This window comes from Triturus cristatus, chromosome 7 (assembly GCF_964204655.1).
Source record: "Triturus cristatus chromosome 7, aTriCri1.1, whole genome shotgun sequence".
Classification (NCBI taxonomy): Eukaryota; Metazoa; Chordata; class Amphibia; order Caudata; family Salamandridae; genus Triturus; species Triturus cristatus.
The window spans coordinates 1,603,916,089-1,603,931,239 of record NC_140590.1 but is presented as its reverse complement, the minus strand read 5'-3'; the positions used below and the strand labels follow the sequence as shown (position 1 = coordinate 1,603,931,239).

The 15,151-nt window shown below is 49.7% G+C and overlaps 1 protein-coding gene across 1 annotated transcript in view; it reads left to right on the top strand.

Annotated features, from left to right (window-relative positions):
- Positions 1-15,151, top strand: part of SYCP2 (synaptonemal complex protein 2) — a 4,998,961-nt gene that overhangs the window by 1,334,236 nt on the left and 3,649,574 nt on the right. The window contains exon 15 of the mRNA XM_085615168.1: positions 9,782-9,936. Coding sequence (XP_085471294.1) covers positions 9,782-9,936 — 155 coding nt within the window. The remainder of the gene's footprint in view (positions 1-9,781; positions 9,937-15,151) is intronic.

The following is a 15,151-nucleotide window of genomic DNA, read 5'->3' as shown; positions in this document are numbered from 1 at the left end:
GAACAGGTAAACTCCCCCCCCTCCTGCACAGTCACCTGAGGGGAGAGAGAGGCACAGATCGCCTTCCATCCATTTGTCACCACGATGGTACAGGCCGTTGCATCACTGGGCCACTGACAAGGTCACGGCGGAGCAGCATTACTCGAGCCCTTGGCACAGATCTCCGTTGGCTCGTCTAATACAAGCAGTGGATAAAGAACGATCTCCTTCAAGAGCTAGAGCTCGCAGCCGCACCCCTGTGCACTCACACAGAAGGAGGTCAAGATCAAGAAGCAGGAGGAGAGGGCACAGATCCCCGACTCCGTGCTCTTCTTCCACTCGTACGTCCCACAGAGACTACTCGCCTACTTTGACAGACAGTCCGCCATAGAGGGTCTCTCCGGTGGACGACATCTACATTTTTCAGGACATTTTTGGCAGAGGGGGGATAAAGCTAGGTATTCCTATGCGTACTCGTCAAAGCAAGTCCTCTGTGATTTTTGAGACTCTACACCAAAGAGCAGCATCTAAGCCTCTGCTCATAGAGCCAGCGATGGGCTCTTTCGCACACCGGCGAGTGTTAAGACCGCTCCGCGAGAATCTTAAAAAAGTACAGTTCATAAGAGGACGACCCGCTCTTCCTTAGAGCTGACCCTCCCCCGGATTCAGTCATCATTGCTGTGGCAAAGAAGACCCATGCGATAGCATCCTTCTCTACTGTTCCACCAGATAAAGAGAGTAAAACGCAAGATTCCTGGGGAAGGAAGGTTTGTGGCACTTCGGCCTCCATGTTGAAGGTCTCCAACACATCGGCGCTCCTGGGTCGCTACGACCGATCTCTGTGGTACTCACTACAGAGATTCACTGAAAAGTTGCCACAGGAAGATCGCAAAGATTTTGAGGAAATCCTAACAGATGGCAGTCTGGTGTCTAACTAGGTCATCAGTGCTGCGGCGGATGGAGCTACCCTTTTGGCTCATGCTTATGCTCATGGGGTATGCGCAAGAAGAACATCTAGGCTCCGACTTACAGCGCTCAAGCCAGAAGCGCAGTCACGCATCCTCAATCTTCCTTTCTCCGGTTCCTCTCTGTTCGGGACTCGCAGGGATGAAGAGACGGCCTGGAAGAAAACAGAGCTGGACACGCTGAAGGCAGTGGGCTTTGAAAAGAAGAAGGAATTCCGCAAGAGATTTCGACGTTCCAATCGGCGATCCTCCCAACAGAGGGTTCAAACCCCTCATTGGCAGAAAAATCAGGATCAGCAAGGCCAGCAAAGATCGCAATATCAGGGCAGACGTTCCTCCAGAGGAGGAGGACATCAGCGTCAAGGCAACAACTCCGCCAAGACGTAGACAAAGCAATGAGTACTCACTTCCCCCATCGCCATTCACCACTCCAGTGGGGGGAAGTATCGCAAATCATCTCGAAGAGTGGCGAGCTATCACAAAGGATCAGTAGGTGTTAGCTACACTGCAGAATGGGTACTCTCTACGTTTTCGACACCGTCCCCCCTCAATCCCTCCAGTTTCACCATCGTGTCACCAGTTAAAGCTCTTGCAGAGAGAAGTTGCCACCCTTCTCAGAAAGTCAGCCATCGAGAGGGTGCCAGTATCTCAAAGAGGGAAAGGGGTTTACTCAAGATACTTCTTGGTAAAGAAAAAGGGCCAAAAGGCAGAATACAGACCCATTCTGGACTTGCGAACACTCAACCAATCAATCAAAAAGGAGAAGTTTCGCATGTTGGCTCTCCATCAAATATATCCACATCTCAGGCAGGAGGATTGGATGTGTACGCTGGATCTGCAAGATGCATACTTTCACGTCCTGATCAATCAGCATCACAGTCAATACCTACGATTCCTGGTGGGATCCTCTCATTACCAGTTCAAAGTTCTGCCCTTCAGGTTGAAGTCAGCCCCCAGAGTGTTCACGAAGTGCATGGCGGTAGTGGCAGCAGCACTGCATCGCTGAGTCATTTCTTGAACTGTCTCAAGCTGTGTCACTGACTGGGCCTGCATGTGAATTTAGACAAGTCAACTTCACAGCCAACGCAGAAAATACATTTCTTCGGAGCTCTGCTAGACTCCGAGGTAGGAAAAGTGTTTCCTTCGGAGGAGAGACAGTGTTCCCTCATACAGAAATGCAAGCTGGTTCTGCACAACAGAAAACTGCCTGTACGTCGGATTGCCTCCCTGCTAGGGTCGATGGCATCCTGCATCTTCCTGGTTCCCAATGCCAGATTACGAATGCGTCCTCTTCAGCAGGATCTGGAGGACAAGTGGGACCAACAGACAGCTCTCTGGGATGAAAAGATAAGTCTATCGAACGCGGCACGATCGTCCATACCTTGGTGGATGAAAAAAGGTAATATGCAAGTCGGAATTCCTTTTCATCAATCTCTGCCTGCTCAGACGCTGATCATGGACGCCTCACTGCAGGGTTGGGGGGCCCACATGGGTCCTCTCCAGACTCAAGGACTATGGTCTCCAAAAGAGCGATCCTACCATATCAACATGCTAGAGCTGAGAGCAGTTCACCTAGCCCTCAAAGCTTTCCTTCCCTCAATTCAGGCAAGCTCAGTATTAGTACAGATGGACAATACAACCACATTCGTGCACGAGGATGATACTAATTGCCCCGGACTGGCCTAGACAATGGTGGTACCCGGACCTTCTGCACCTATCAGAATGCCCTCACAGGAAGCTGCCGTGCAGACCGGACCTGCTGTCTAAGATGAGCGGGAGGATTCATCACCCCAACCTTTCCTCACTGAACTTGGCAGCATGGCTACTGAGGTCCTCCAGTATGGCCACCTAGGACTACCGCAGGACTGCATGTCCATTTTGAAGTAAGCAAGAAGACCGTCCACGAGGCATTCGTATGCATGCAAGTGGAAACATTTTTATATGTGGTGTATTCAGAACAATTGTAATCCAACCAAGGGTCAGGAAGAGGTCATCTTTCCTTACCTACTTAATCTGGCAAAAGCAGGGTTGAAGTTTTCTTCCATTAAGGTGCACTTAGCAGCAATAACTGCATATAGACGCTCACCTTCTCAACCTTCTTTATTTTATTTCAGTTACAGGCTGTTAAGGATTTCTTACAGGGTTTAAAGAAGGTCTACCCTCCGGCCCGGCCTCCTTCACCACCCTGGGAGTTAAACCTGGTGCTATCAAAATTGATGTCTCCGCCTTTCGAACCCATACACAAAGCAACCTTACAACATCTTTCTTGGAAGACGTCTTTCTTGTTAGTGATCACGTCAGCTCGCAGGGTGAGCGAAATATAGGCTCTCTGCTCTAAAGAACCTTATACAGTTTTCCATCTTAATAGGGTCGTGTTGAGAACTCACCCCTCTTTCCTTCCTAAGGTGATGTCAGATTTTCATGTAATTCAGACCATCTCCGTACCCACCTTTTTTCCCAATCCCTCCACTCCAGCTGAGAGGGGCTTACACTCTCTGGACCTGAAAAGGGTTTTAAAATCCTATCTGGATTGGTCCAGATCTATGAGAAAATCTGATCAACTATTTGTTAACTATGGGTCGATCAGAACTGGTTTTGCAGCTTCAAAGCGGTCCTTCTCCAGATGGATAGTTTCATGTATCAAACTTGCTTATCAATTAGCGCAGAAGCCCCTTGGGTTTACTCCCAAAGCGCACTCTACCAGAGGAAAGGCGAATACAACTGCTTTTCTTCATAACATGCCCATGTCTGAAATTTGTAAGGCGGCAACTTGGAGGTCCGTCCATACATTTACGAGGCACTACTGTCTGGATTCAGATACCAGAACAAACACCCAAGTAGACCAGGCTTCCTTGAGGAATCTGTTCAACAGCTGATTTTGGCTGTTATTATATGTTGGGTCATTTTTACTCTCATTTGCCTGCAGTTGGTTGATGGGCTTGCTATTCTATTCAGTGCTTATGACTATTGATGAGGATCCCCTGGAAGAGAAGGATAAGTTACTTACCTGTAATCCTAGTTCTCTTCCAAGGGTATCCTCATCAAAGTCATAAGCAACCCGCCTCCCCAGGCAAATGAGATTCTTTTCTGAAGTGTTAAAGGATATCTTTGTGCCCTGACCTTCAGGGTTATGCAAAGAACAACTGACCTAACTGTCACCCCTGATGCATGATGGGAAGCTAGGGGTCATGGCTGCCTTAAAAGTACGGTGCCAGTTTGTTGGAAATGCTTTCATTTTCTATGCTATTGGTTTACAATGCAGCCTGTAGGCTAACAATGTCTACTTTATTTGCAGTTTGCTATTTATGAGTACTTTGCTCATTAAAAAAAAAACAGAGTTCAAGTGCTACTTGCCCTCTTGTGTTTTTATATATAATGGCAAATACAGTCTTTATGTGTGTAATTACATTGTTTAGCCTCCTATTGGGAGCTGCATTGGTTTGAGAAAAAATGATATATGTATATATATATATATATATATATATATATATATATATATATATATATATGTATATGTAGAGCTGTATATATATGATTGCCATATATAATTTTTATATTATTTCCGGGGTCCCCGCACGTGGGCGGGAATATTCAGTGCCTATGACTTTGATGAGGATACCCCTGGAAGAGAGCTAGGATTACAGGTAAGTAACTTATCCTTAACGTGGTATTCTCAACACGGTGGCACCATGCGATAGACCCACCACAACGTGTCAAATGAATGCGTTAAAATCAACGTGATGCTGCAAAAATGCGAAACACGAACGCGAAAAAAGCGGCGATGACGCATATCGCGATACAAAAATCAGCGAAAACCAGCCACAGGCCTACAGTCCCCACACGACATGCGGGAAAATGCACTATAAAAGTAAGAAAAAAAACACATGCAAAAGCCAAACAGCAAAGCACAATGGAGTCAGCCGGAGCAAGTGCAGAGGACAACCAGAACCCCACAAGCCCCCCGGAGGACCAGCCTGGGACCTCGGGGTCAGGGAAGGGCAAGGAGAAGAAGAGTAGGAAGAAGCGGTTCAGTCCGCAGGAAAACAGGATCCTGATAACCGAGGTGATAGAACACCATCAACTACTGTTCGTCACCTCCACTGTGTCACTGGCAACTAAAAATGGAATAAGCAGACCATCGTGGACAAGGTGAATGCAGTCGGAGTGCTGAAGAGGACAATGGAAGAGGTCAAGAGGCACTGGAATGATGTCAAGCGCAAAACCAAGCAGAAACTCGCAAACAACCGGAAGGCAGCAATGCAGCCTGGATTTGGGAGCCTAGCGCCACAGGAGGAGCTGGATGAGATGAAGGAAATGGTGTCCACAGTCATCAGTGGGGAGATGGTGGCAGGAGTTGGGGGTCGGACACTGCTCAACATGACCGGACACAACAGCAACAGGGTGAGTACCGAACAGTGACTGGGGGACGGGGGGAGATGGGCACAATGGCACACATGCACAAGTAAGCATAGCACATCGGCGGACAAACCATGCCCCAGACCCCCAACTCCCATCAAGAGACCAATGCACCCAAGTATACAACATCTCAGCACTGTATAAGCACAGAAGTCAGAGGCACACTGCATGTAAGGGATAAGGGGCAGCCAAATCAGAGCTGCAGGGGCGACTCCCCCAAAATGCGGCACACACATAACATGCAGAGCACAGCAACATTGACAACGATGTGGCACAATCCACAACACGGCCACAACAGAACAGAGGACACAGCTGGTGCCGTTTGTGTGCAGAAACTGGCCAATCACATATGGCATCGCAGGGAAATATGAGTTGACAATGTACAAGTACAAACACACATCTGTGATGTTATTGAAATGTCCACTGTCCTGCATCATATAGGCAGCTCCCCACAAACAGTCACATTGTACGCTGTCATTCAGTCTGATTGTAAACATGTACAAAACATCAACATACATGTGAACACAATGTTAAACTGCATCGCCCTTTCACATTGCAGAGGGAAATTCAACACCTCCTGCAAAGCAGTCCCAACCTCTATTCTCTGATGACGAAGAGGACCACCACACCATTGACTCCGACGCCCTCCAACAGCTCATGGAGAGCCTCCGCAGCCCACTTCCAGGAGCAGGGCAGCCCACCTGCTACGAAGAGAACCCACTCCCTGCACAGAACACACAGCAGACAGCACCCACCACCACGGCTGCCTCCCAGGACCCCCAAGACAAACACATGGCCTTCCAACGCCATGTGTTGGGGTGCCAGGAGAAGCTGGCTGAACAGGTGCAGGTGGGGTTCGTACGCATGGCAGACAAACTAGACGCCATACGTGGGACCACTCACAGTCCCTAACGGACACCCACAGTCCGCTCCATGCCCTCCAACAAACCATGGCTGACATTGCCAGAGTCCTGACTGCGACAAGAACGACTGTCTAGTCAGAGTGGCTCCAGTGAGCTCGCCCGGGAGTTGGGACTCATGCGGAGGCTCATGGAGAACATGGAGTGGACGCGTGCGGAATGAGCGGCTGCCACGGCTGCACACGAGCGAGAGGTAGCTGGGTCCCTCAATGCCATTAAGACCCTCCTCATGGCATTGCTGCCTCCAGGCCTGGCGCTGATGCATGCTGCTGCTGCCACTACATCCACATCTCCGACCCCTGATGTGTTAGTGCCACACAGTGCGACGGACATTACACCTCCAGCCCCTGAGGCGTCACTGCCACACAGTGCTGGAGACAGAACACCACCACCCACAAGTGAGGCACCTGAAACAGCAGAGGACGAAGATGTGGATGAATCTGCCCTCGTGGTCAGAAGGAAGCGGTAGCATTCATCTCCCCCATATGGCTTGTTTCTGCTTGGTTCTATCCTCTGCATCATCACCTTCCACTGTCCCCGATGCACTCTGCGACACTCACCTTGGACCTCGGGGGCTGCCATATTCTGTTTGGTCACCAATGACACAGCTATCAGACAGCGGACTGAACTCCTGCTCTACTGATGTACTTGTCATTCCCTGAAGGACTCTGGCTTGCCCTCCACGGGCTAATAGTGTAAAGTGGGGTTTGCATGCCCCTGTACTGCACCAGCTGCAACACTTCACTGAATGTGCATTAAACATTCATTTTCACACCTATGTGTCTTGTCTATGATCTTGCAAGTGTGGAGGTATGGATGCATGTAGGGTCAATGATTTCCCCTTACGTCCATGTTGCTCATGTTGTGGGATTTGGGTCACAGGGTGACACATTGCCGAATGCCTGCTGGGTGGCGCCGACACTGGAATGGAGACACACGCACTAGTTACTTTCTTGTCCTGTCCAGAATGGAACCACGCTCAGAGCCCGGTGGTCATTGTTCACACCCTTACGCTGGACTGGCTTACGCCAGGCCAACCCACTCTGCTTACGCTCACAGGGGGGCACGACAACGCTACATATCCCAGGTCTACCCTGTAGGGATCTGCTGCTCACAGGTCTAGTTGTCAGCATGCCACAGCCACTCCCTCACGGCTGGTTTACACCCACACCACACTCATAACATGTGACCCTGCCAATAAACAGGGCCTGGTGCACGTGCTGGACGCCATTTCCACTCTGTAACTGGGTGTCTCCGTGTGGTTATTATTTCTGCCCGAGGGTCTAGGGCCCGGGCACAGCTCATTGCCCGGTGCCGGGGGTAACATGATGGCGTCCGCACCACGGGACTCAATCATAAAGGGTCCATGGCTTGCGGGGCACAAATTTGGTGGGACCGGATACACTGCGGCAGGCACAGGCACACTGCCACGGGACGGTGTCTTTTGGTACACTGCGGTAGGGGCACCTTAAGTGCTGAGCGGGTGTGCAGCCTGCGATGATGCGCCGACCAGGCGGTCTGGATTGGTGGCATTAGTATGAGCCCTGCTGGACTGCAGTGTAGGCCTGAGCCAGTGGGCAGTGCGGGCCTACAGACTCGTGGCGTCGCCTCGCGGTTTACAGAGTTAGTGGCACCTCTAGGGCTGAGCGGGTGTGCAACCTGTGATGAGGCCGGGTACACTGATATGTTCTCTGCCATAGCAAAATCAAGACCCAGAATCAAGTGTGTGACCTGGTGGCCTGCGGTGCGGGGCTGCATGATGTGAACGGTGCCATTGGATTGCGGGCCCCGGGCTTGGGGCTCCCACCGGCACGTGGTGGGCCCTCTTGGAGACACGCAGTTGGTGGAAGGTGAGCAGTGAGGACTGGTTGCGCAGGGGCGGGCAATCTCCGCTGGGCGGCGGGAGGGGCTGGGGTGCAGCTCCCTGTGTGCGCAGGGGCGGGCAAGCGATGATGGCATGTGCTACTGTATGGACTCTGCCATTCATGTCTCTGGCAACTGTTTCAGATGAGGGACCTGGGGGACTGCAGTGTGTACCGGCACGTGGTTGGAGACACACCGGTGTCTGCAGGTGATCAGTGAGGCCTGGGTCCACAGTGTCGGCACTCTCTCTCCCTCTCTTTCCCTCTCTCTCTCTCCCTCTTTTTCACCCTCCCTCTACCTCCCTCTCTTTCTCTCTCCCTCTCTCTTCCTCTCCCTCTCTCTCTTTCTCTCTCTTTCTCTCTCCGTCTCTTTCTCTCTCCCTCTCTTTCTCTCCCTCCCTCTCTTTCTCTCTCCCTCTCTTTCTCTCTCCCTCTTCTTCTCTCTCTTTCTCCATCTCTTTCTCTCTCCCTCTCTTTCTCTCTCCCTCTATCTTTCTCTCCCTCTGTCCCTCTCTTTCTCTCCCCCCCTCTCTCTCTCTCGTCTGCTCTCTCTGTATTTTGATGGGCGCACGACACACCTTCTTATATTTTTTTCTGTCTTGTTTTTTGTTTAATCTGTTAAATGTTTTATTTGGATTATATGTATGATCTCCATTTTTTCTGGCCACACCTGTATGTTAGGTGTTGTGATTGTGCGACTTGAAGCGATTTGTTTCTCCAAAGGAGGGGGTGGTGGTGAGGCCCGGGGGGGGGGGGGGGGGGGGGGGTTGTCCTATTGGGGCTCCGGGCTGCATATTCAGTTGCTCGGAGGCATCTGTTGTTCTTCATCTTTGGCTATGGGCTGTGCTCCCTTGGCTGCTGCCGGTTGTCATCCGACTTTACACCATGTCAGAGCAGGTGTTAAAATCCTGCTACTAACGCGCCTTATAGTATGTTTTGTGATCTTAACGCTGATCTGGCTGGTTGTTGAGAATGTTGTGGAGTGGTGTTGTCGTGGCTTTTTGCTCGGGAACGCCTACTCTGCATCTCATTAGCGATAGTTGCCGGGGTGATCCGTGGCGATGTTTTTTGAGGATGCTATCACCGGAAAACTGTTAATATCGGCTGTTAGCACCAGCTTGTGAATGGGGCAATGCATTTAACGCGACTTTGGCTGCGATTAAGTGCCCCTAAGTATGTTTTCTTCAATAAACGGACTTAACGTTAAATAGACCGGCCTCTTGAATATATGGGCCTAATTTGGATTGATCTGTTGATGGCTGATGTTGATTTTTACGGTATGGCCTGAAAGGATGCTAAGAAACTTTAAACTTTAAAGTGATTCTGTAGTTTGTTGATATTAACGGTCGCACCTGCTATAGATCCTTTCTTCACAAATATAACATTTGGACACTTAGGATGGTTGTTTCAGATGCTCTAGTTTTCAGCTCAACGGTTCCATGTCAACCAAAATTGTATTAATGATTTGATTTAATTTGAAACTCGGAAACGCCAGAAGCCAATGTTAATGCATACAACCTTTCAGGTGTCTCAGTAATGGGTTGATAAACAGTTGTTTTGTGCATGCACTACCTCTTGTTGTTGGGTAGTGCTTTTACACTTTTAATATGATAGTAATTTGCTTATATGTTTTGGACAGGTGTGGACATGCAATCAAAAGCATTACTTAATATTGCACTGAAAAACCCTATGAAAGTTGGTTGCAAAGAAGGTAGTATAATTAAAATATATTTTGATTCTGCCTTGGATATCCTTGAAGTGACGAGAAAAATCTATGGTGCAATTAAATGTAAGGTAAGAATTAATATATTATCTCTCAATGAAAAATTCAAGTGCTATCTAAGTAGTTTAAATGTTACAAAGCATAGTAATCGGGTAGGCATTAATAGATATACACTCGGTCTATAAATTATAGGATGACAAATGTTATTAAGCAGAACATTTATGCATTTTAATTCACTACCTTTTAGATAAAAATATTTAAAATACAGATATGAATAAAAAAAATCTGAATTTTAACTGAAAGGTTCCAGTCTTGCGAAATGAAATATTATTAATTATCAACACCTTATATCAGGAAGTTCTAATCTAGTAGTCTGGATCAAACGGTAGAGATGTATGTTTCTGCACTTTGATGCTCCCACAGTTAATCTCACACACACAGTTTCAATATGTAGGCCAACCATATACATGGGGATAGGAGAATGAGATCAGAGAAAAAACGGAAACACTTTATATCATCACTTTGATTTGTTACTCTGCTGGGCATTTGGGTCCCTGTGGCTGTCTAAAGCAGGTGTCTCCAACCAGTCGAACGCGATCCAACCAGTCGATCGCGAACTACCAGTTGATTGCGAGCTACCAGTAGCTCCCAGACACCTTCAAAGTAGTTCGCAGCCATGAGTTCATTTTTAAATAAGTACAGGGTGACATTATTTTTTTAACATTAAGGGAAGGCTGTGTTTGGTTTACATTATTTTCATCAGCCTGCAGATAGCAGAGCCTGGTAATGAGCACTGCTCAGTCAGATTTATGGGTTAGGCTGGATCACAGAGGTGAAGAACTGAAGGACTGAAGTATTTATTATTTTTTTTTTTTGAAAAACCTTTATTGGTCACAATCAAATCTTACACAGCTTATCACCTACAACCTGATTGAACAGGCTGGTAGCGGCAATGCAGTATCATGAGCAATGAACAGTGTCCAACTAGGATCCACCATTTAACACAGCTCAAACGCCTACAACCCTTAAGGGCCGGCAGCGGGATAGGAACACAAACTGTACAAGTATGCAATGATGCGTAGTGACAAAGCAATGTAAAGTCAACAGCAGGTAGTTGAGGTTTCGTTTATCTGTATTAACCAACTTAAGAACCACAAAACATCAAACATCGATTCCCTCCCAGAATTTGTCCACCATACACAGTATGTGGCAGAAAGGATTGATCGGCGCGGAGCTGCTGTCCGGCGAATCTCACTGAAGAATGAATTAGGAGCAAGGGGCGGCACAGCTCCGCCCCGGACAGCCAGTCCATTGCGCTGGGAGGGTGTAGTATGAGCTAATCAGGCAACCAGAAACTTGGTGCTACTATCTAGAATGCCATGCTGCACGCGCCATTAGAGAACCAGGGCCTCCCTACCCAGGAGTCAGGGGGAGTCAGAGAACCACCGGCCACCCCTCCCGAGCATCCGGCGCGCGGTGTGTAAGCACATCCAAAAGCGTGCGGCAAGTCAGGGCAAGTCAGAAACGCTGTGCGCGGCATGCGTTGAAAGGAAAAGGTGCATGTGGGGTAAGGAGATGCATCAGACGTGGTCGCCCGTGGGGGCAGTCGCAGGACTGCGTGTAGTAGGCGGGCCGTCCCTCTCCGAGTCATCGTGCAGCTCCCTCCCTCCTTCAGTCGAGCTCGGAGATCGCAGGAGGTATGCAGTGAGGGGTCCCCATAAGTCTTTGGGACGGGATCTGTGAGGCAAGAGGTCAGCATAGTTGTGAAGTTGTTCCTGCCAGGTTGACATCGTAGCCAACCAGGTCTTGAACTTGGGCGCTCGCCCTCGTCCCCATCTGCATGCCACATGTCGCTTAGCCAGTAAAAGTCCCAACACGAAAAATTTCCGATGCGCCTTTAACGTGGGGCATGAGCGGCCCAGAAGGGCAATCATAGGGCAGGGCGGTATATCCACCCCGACCATTACAGAGAGGGCTGCGAACACCGCGATCCAGTACTCAGCCACAGCCCGACATGACCATGCTAAGTGCATGAAGTCCGCTCCTGACTTTCGGCATCGCAGACAGCGATCATCATCCCGGAGTCCGAAGCGGTACAATTTAGCCGGGGTGAAGTAAAGGCGATGTAAGAACTTAAAGTGTACCAAGCGGAGGCGGGCATTGCCCGTCACTGCAGTAGTCTGACAGCAGCTTTCTTCCCACTGGACATCTGACATTGGGGCACCCAGATCACTGTCCCAGTCAGTCCGCGCCTTAAGAGAGGGGGGGGAAGGCGCCGCTTGTACATGTTTATATAACATCGAGACCACATGCGTCGGGGTGGTCGTCTGGAGCAGGGCATGTAAAGGCGCCATGGTGTCCGGCTCATCAGGGAAGTTAGGAGTGACAGCCCTAATATTTTGCCGCAGTCGGGTGTAAAGAAATGTATCCATTACCGAAGGGGCGGTGTTCCCAAAGAAGTGGGACGCAGCGCGAAAGCTCCCCTGGTGATACAGGTCGCCCCATGTGTGGATCGCCAGCCGCGCGAGCAGCTTGCGTCCAAGCTCCTCGCGGGTAACACTTAGTCTGGGGTCATGTGCCAGAGTCATACGGGGAGAGTACAGAAACTTTACTTCCATATAATCTGCCATGCGTTTCCAGGCTTGAACAGTGCAATCAACCGTAGTGGGGTCGCGAGTCCCCAATCGAGCCTCTGTGTACAGATATCCGGAGGGTTTCTCGGGCCTCATAAACCCATCTTCTACTGCCAGGTGAGCCATAAAGGGGGTGGGGGGGTGGGGGGTGGAACCAGTACACCGCAAAGTGGCCCTGGGCGCAATCATAGTACCTTCGAAAGTTCGGAACATCAGTCAGGGGGAATAAAGCAGACTTCGCCCAGTTTATTTGTACGCCCGATATAGCGCCGAATTTAGTCACCTCCCGCAATAAGGGGTTAAGGTTCTCTTGCGGCTTGTGGACATACAGCGTCATGTCGTCCGCATATAACGCAATGAGCAGTTGGCGCTCCGGATAAATAAGGGATCGGTGCTTGTGGTGTTGCCGAAGTTTGGCCGCCAGCGGTTCTATAGCGAGGGCGAATAGGACTGGAGAGAGAGGACATCCCTGACGGGTGCCTCTGTGGATAACGAAGGGGGCAGAGCGGGGCCCATTGATGAAGGACCGCCGCTTGAGGTCGGCGGTACAACAACCGGATCCAGTCCAGGAAGTTGAAGGGTAGTCCCATCCGCTCCAACAGGGCCAGCAGGTAATCCCACTCAAGTGAGTCGAACGCCTTAGTGGCGTCCAGGAAAACCGCCGCGGCCTCGCATCGGGGATCGGTGTCCTGGATCACTGCCTGCAGGGTGCGCAGATTGTGGGAAGTCGCTCGGTTCGGGACGAACCCGGCCTGGTCGGGAAGGAAGAGACGTTCCATCAGTAGATTAAGGCGCGTTGCTAGTACCTTCGCCAGTATCTTACTATCCGTGTTCAGCAAAGAGAGGGGTCTGTACGAGTCACAGTACTCCGGGGGTTTACCCGGCTTCAACAGAGATGTGATGAGAGCCTCGCGCATGGTCCCCGGTAGGATACCTTCCTCAAGGGCAGAATAATACAATTGCTTCAGTATAGGGGCAAGGACATGGATAAAGGCTTTGTAGAAGTCTATCGGTAAGCCGTCCGAGCCCGGTGCCTTGCCCGACTTCATGGACACCATCGCGTCTTTGATCTCATCAAGTTCCAGTTCGTGATGCAGAAATTTCTGCTGGGATGGGCCCAACCAGGCTATTGCGGTGTCATCAAGATACTCATGCAATGCAATCGGAGTCGTCCTACGGGAGGTGTACAGACCGATGTAATGATCAGTAAGGACTCGGAGCTGAGCCGCAGTGTCCCTCTGCGGCACCCCGTGGCCATCCAACAGAGAGGACACATAATTTCGGTAACGAGGTGGCCGTACCGCCGAAGCCAATGCTTTACCGGGTCTGTCACCTTCGCCATATATACGCGCAACATAAGGCTTCCCCAGGAACTTGCACTCTTTAGCGGCAGCGTCTGTATATTCATTCAGTTTCTCTCTAAGACGCGCTGCAACCACCCGATCATGTGTGTTCCGCGCCTGCTCGCGCTCTAGTAGCAACAGTTCAGCCTCCCGTCTGCGCACGTCCCCGCGCAGGCATTTGAGGACCCCTCCGCCCTTCGCTATGCACAACCCCCTCACAGTAACCTTGAAAGCTTCCCATACGGTAGTGAATTTGGAGACTGTGCTAGTGTTACGGATAAAGAAGTCTGTTATATCGTCCTCTAATTCTGCCAGAAATACTGAGTCGGTGAGGTGCGCAGGGTTGAGGCGCCAGTTCAGGTATGGGGACACATCAAGGGCGCGCAGCGATAGCAACACAGGGGAGTGATCTGAAAATGTGCGTGCCAGGTGACATGCCTTGACCAGCCATGGGGCAAGGCCAGCTGACAGAAATATATAGTCGATGCGGGCCCATGTGGAATGTACAGCGGAGTGGTGTGTGCCTTGACTGAGTGAGGGGTGGAGATGTCGCCAGGCATCGATCAGCTGATGCTCGTCCGTTATGTTAACCAGGGTGCGTTGGGTATGAGAGTAATGAGACGGCTGAGGATGTGAACGGTCCTCCACGGGCCGAAGCGCGGTATTGAAATCGCCTCCCAGGATGACATGAGAGATGCCCAGTGTCTGTATCTTTCCCCACATGTTCAGAAGTGTCGCCGGGTCATCTACATTGGGGCCGTAATAGCAAGCGAACAGTATTGTGTGAGAGTGAAGCTTCCCCCAGATCATGCAATATCTGCCACAGGGCCCCACCTCAGTTCCCGCCGGTATAAACCCCATCCCGCGTCGCACCAACACAGTCACACAACTAGCATAAGTTGAGTAGGACGAAGGACTGAAGTATTTAACTAATAGATAAAAGTCCTATTTGACTCAATATTGAAGAATGAGAACAAATGATGTCTCTGAATTCTTGTAAATGGGAGAAAATTACTATGTAAAGTTACCTTAATGATTAACTCTTCACTTTAGTTTTCTCCCATTTCAAAGTGTGACAAGTTTTACCAGTAGAGGACCTTTTGCTCCCAGTGGCCAGTAGACACTGTGCCATATTTATAATTGAAAATAGTCATTTGTTTCAAATGGTATAAATGTAAAGTGAAGAAAACTATTTCTATGAAACATTAAGTATTCACTTCTTTCTCCACTTTCAGTTTCAGTTTATTTGACAGTTTGATATCATGCCTAAAAAGTTAAAACAAACAGGTAAAATGCACACATAATATAAA